The sequence below is a fragment of the Penaeus vannamei genome, chromosome 13 (genome assembly GCF_042767895.1).
Source record: "Penaeus vannamei isolate JL-2024 chromosome 13, ASM4276789v1, whole genome shotgun sequence".
In the NCBI taxonomy this organism is placed as follows: domain Eukaryota; kingdom Metazoa; phylum Arthropoda; class Malacostraca; order Decapoda; family Penaeidae; genus Penaeus; species Penaeus vannamei.
Window position 1 is genome coordinate 29534998 of NC_091561.1, and position 5000 is coordinate 29539997.

The 5000-nt window shown below is 36.1% G+C and overlaps 1 protein-coding gene across 1 annotated transcript in view; it reads right to left on the minus strand.

Moving 5' to 3' along the window:
• Positions 1 to 5000, minus strand: part of LOC113799912 (enolase-phosphatase E1) — a 60887-nt gene that overhangs the window by 29596 nt on the left and 26291 nt on the right. Inside the window, exon 3 of the mRNA XM_070129156.1 lies at positions 2984 to 3137. Coding sequence (XP_069985257.1) covers positions 2984 to 3137 — 154 coding nt within the window. The remainder of the gene's footprint in view (positions 1 to 2983; positions 3138 to 5000) is intronic.

Genomic DNA, 5000 nt, shown 5'->3' on the forward strand with positions numbered 1-5000 from the left:
AGAGAGAAAGAAACACACCGGGAAACAATATCAAAATTAAGTCAGTCACAAAACATTTCCTGAACGCGTCTCACAACCGGATCTCGCGCGGGCATCGGATAGCCTGTCCGGACTGATAAATGCTATTGATTCGACTCGGCGGCGCAACTTGGCGACACCATCGATCACACGAAGGTTTCGGAACGGCTTCGGAACGGCTTCGGATTCGAATCGATGTTGAGCGACATTCGAATGGCGGGGCCGCGTCTCAAGGTCGATCAGTATCTAAAATACATGATTCGGTAAACACACGCTTGCACATAGATATATACAGACTCATACTTACACACACACACACACACACACACACACACACACACACACACACACACACACACACACACACACACACACACACACACACATATATATATATATATATATATATATATATATATATATATATATATACATATATACATACATATATATATATATATATATATATATATATATATATATATATATATATATAAATATATATGTGAATATATATATATATATATATAAATATATATATATGAATATATATATATATATATATATATATATATATATATATATATATATATTTATATATATATATATATATATATATATATATATATATATATATATATATATATATATATATATATATATACATATATATACCCATATGCACAAACATCACGTAGTTGTTTGTCCCGTTTGTGAGCGGCCGCCGCCCGTCGGTGATGCCATCTACTTTATGTTAAGCAATATTGTAAGCTCGTGAGCCAATGAGGAAAAAATTGCGGAAGTCCGGTGCAATGACAACATCTGAACGCTATTACCTTAATAACCGCATAACCACATGCCTCAGCAACATGAATATGCGCCACGATGTCACTTCAAAGTTAATTAAAGCATGAAAAAATCTCATTTCAAGAATAAGCCTTCGCTGGCCTAAACATAGAGACGAGACGTATACAACATTCCTCTCCCGCAGTTTCAATTGATGCTTAAAAATACCGATGCATTTTAAAACGCGAACATTATTAATTTTTTTCTCTCTCATACCCAACATTCTTTTAGGTTATTACTGTCACTCCGAGAGAGAATTTGCTTATTCATTTAACGCGACCGATGCAAAAAATAACACAGCGTTACCAGCTCGGTGCTTCATCACCCCCCCCCTCCCCCCTGCTCCTCAGCCATCGCAAATCGTTACGCTAATATTTCATCTTATTACGAAAATCACGCAACTGACTCCTGTCTCACGCGATTAATAACCGTCCTGTTGGAGAAGCCCCCACCCCTCTCCGACCAAGGAGGAGAAGAAGAGAAGAAGGTTAAGGGAGGGAGGGAGAAAGAGAGAGAGAGAGAGAGAGAGAGAGAGAGAGAGAGAGAGAGAGAGAGAGAGAGAGAGAGAGAGAGAGAGAGAGAGAGAGAGAGAGAGAGAGAGAGAGAGAGAGAGAGGCAGGCACAGAGAGAAAAAGTTACAGAGACAGAGACACAGAGAAAGAGTTGAAGAGACAGAGACACAGATTACAGAGACAGCGAGGGAGACGATAATAGAGACAAAGAGAGTAAAGAAAGAAAAAAGAGATACAGAGGCAGAGAGAAAGAATAACAGAGACAGAGGTAAAGGTAGACAGAAAGAGTTACGGAGACAGAGAAACAGTGACAGAGACACAGAGAAAGAGAAAAAACATAGAGAAGAAAGAGAGACAAAGACAGAGAAACAAAGAAAAAGTAAGAGAGATAGAAATAGATAGTGAAACAGAAAAAGAGAGAAACAGTAAGAGAGACAGAAACAGAGAAAGAGAGAAACAGTAGGAGAGACAAAAACAGAGAAAGAGAGAAACACTAAGAGAGGCAGACAGTGATATAGATAAACGGTAATAGAGACAGAAACAAAGAAAGAGAGAAACAGTAAGAGAGACAGAAACAGAAAAAGAGAAACAGTAAGAGAGACAGAAACAGAAAGAGAGAATCAGTAACAGAGGCAGAAACAAAGAAAGAGAAAGAGAGAACCAGTTAGAGAGGCAGACGCAGAGAAAGAGAGAAACAGTAAGACACACTGAAAGAGAGAAGCAGTAAGAGAGACAGAAAGAGAAAGAGAAAGAGAAAAACAGTAAGACACGCAGAAACAGAAAAAAAGATAGAATCAGTAAGAGAGACAGAAACAGAGAAAGAGAGAAACAGTTAGAGAGACAGTAACAGAGAAAAGGAGAATCAGTAGGAGAGGCAGAAGCAGAGAGAGACAGAAATAGAGAAAATGAGAAACAGAGAAAAAGAGAAACAGTTAGAGATACAGAAACAGAGAAAAGGAGAATCAGTAGGAGAGGCAGAAGCAGAGAGAGACAGAAATAGAGAAAAAGAGAAACAGTAAGAGGAAGAGAAAGAGAGAAAGAGAGAAACAGTTAGAGAGACAGTGACAGAGAAAAGGAGAATCAGTAGGAGAGGCAGAAGCAGAGAGAGACAGAAACAGAGAAAAAGAGAAACAGAGAAAGAGAGAAACAGTTAGAGAGACAGAAACAGAAAAGGAGAATCAGTAGGAGAGGCAGAAGCAGAGAGAGAGACAGAAATAGAGAAAAATAGAAACAGTAAGAGGAAGAGAAACAGAGAAAGAGAGAATCAGTAAGAGAGACAAAAACAGAGAAATAGAAGAACAGTAAGAGAGGCAGAAACAAAGAAAGAGAGAAACAGCAACATGGACAGAAACAGAGAAAGAGAGACAGAGAGAAAAAGTAAGGGAGACAGAGAGAAACAGTTAGAGGGACAGAAACAGAGAAAGGGAGAAACAGTAAGAGAGACAGAAACATAGAAAGAGAGAAACAGTAACAATGACAGAAACAGAGGACGATAGACAGAAACAGAGAGAGACAGAGACAAAGAAAGAGATAAACAGAGACAGAGAAGGAAAAAATACCCCAAAGAGCTAGCGAGGCCAACCAACCAGCCCAGCCGCCCCGCTTACCTCTGGCCAGCATTGACCCGGGCACGACCTCGCACGCCGACCTGGCCTCATCCCAGGAGAGCGGGAAGGTCGACGGCAGGAGGGAGTAGCCCCAGGAGGACCCCGCGCCGAGCCCCTCGTGGACCAGCGTCACTTCCCCCGCTGCCGAGGAAGCCTGGAAGAGCAAGGGAAAGGGAGATCAGGCTTCGAAAGAGTCTCAGGTTCCATTTTTTACTTTTATTATTATTGTAATCATTTATGTTGTTGCTATTTTCATTATTATTATCTGTACTGTTACGAACGTTGTTGTTGATATATATATATATATATATATATATATATATATATATATATATATATATATATATTATCTTGATCGTTACTATTTTCTTTATTATTATCATTTTTGTTATTACTTTTGTCATTATTAATATTATTATCATCATTATTATTGTTATCATTATCATTATTATTGTTATCATTATCATTATCATTAATGTTATTATTGTCATTTTCATTTTTGTCCTTATTATTGTTACAATTATCATTATCATCGTTCTCATTTGTTCTATTGTCATCATCATCATTGTCATAGTAACCATGTTATCATTATCATCACTATTTACCTTCTATTCTATCGTTATGTTTTACCTCAAGTTTGCCAACAGGCGAAGTGTCTCGCGTGCACGATAAGATCACGTCCTGAGGAATGAGCGCAACTGGAGCGTTTAATCGTGTCTCAGTTGTCAATAAGTAATAGAGCGCTTTCCACATTGCGAATTCCTGGACGTGGAAGCAAATAACGCAGTTTCAAGAAAAGTTAATATCTTTCGTTGGACCAAAAACACATCCTGAAGGATTATTAGTTCGGTTGATCGACATTGCTTGCGAGGGGGACGCGGACGAAGAGACGGACGCGCGAGAGTGTGTGTGTCTATATATATATATATATATATATATATATATATATATATATATATATATATATATATATACATATATATATATATATATATATGCATATATATGCATATATATATATATATATATATATATATATATATATATATATATATATATATATATATATATATATATATATATATATATATATATATATATATATATATATATATATATATATAAGCACACACACACACACACACACACACACAAAGTCCATCCACTGCAGCATAAAAGTTTTCGACTCAGACTGAGTCATGCTTTGCCAGAGCTTACAGACACGTACTCGTGTCTTTGCTTCTCTCCTGATCTCCTCTCATACCCATGTCATGTTGTTTATTATTTCTTACCTTCGTCTATCCTCGTATCCATTTAGCTTTAAATAATTCCCAATATGATTCGCTCTTGCGCCCTTTGTCTCGTCTTGAGGTCATCACCGGGGGTATCCATACTTCCGGTGGGAAACAAAGGCCAGTTATGGAACTCGGTCAGCCACGATGTATAATATATATATATATATATATATATATATATATATATATATATATATATATATATATATATATATATATATATATATATATATATCAAGATTTAGTGATAACGATTCAATGAAGGAAAACTTCATTGACTTAAAAGAAAGAAAGAAAGAAAAATAAACAGATTTTTTGAAAAGGCTGTGATGGATGTCAAGATGTTTTGGTGTGAGCACATAAAAAGTTTAACCACATGGAAAAGACATTGCAACTACGTATCTCTGTGAATCATGACTGCGATTATTGCTCAATAAATGTACCATGATTCCATGTGCCAACTGCATCAAAACAATAGCAAATATCTCACTATATTAATAAATCTATCTGTTATGCAGTCGAGATATTACAAAAATCTCACATCATTTTTTCCTATTTCTGTAATTTCCGTTGCAAAATTGTAATTAAAAAAACAGACTATTGAAAAAGAACTGTAGTTACCTCTTCATTTGTCATTACTCATGTTTAAAATTTGTTCTGTGTAAATGGATTTGATAAAATCATGAATACTTATGATCTTCTTCATGTTCTATCTCAAGCTA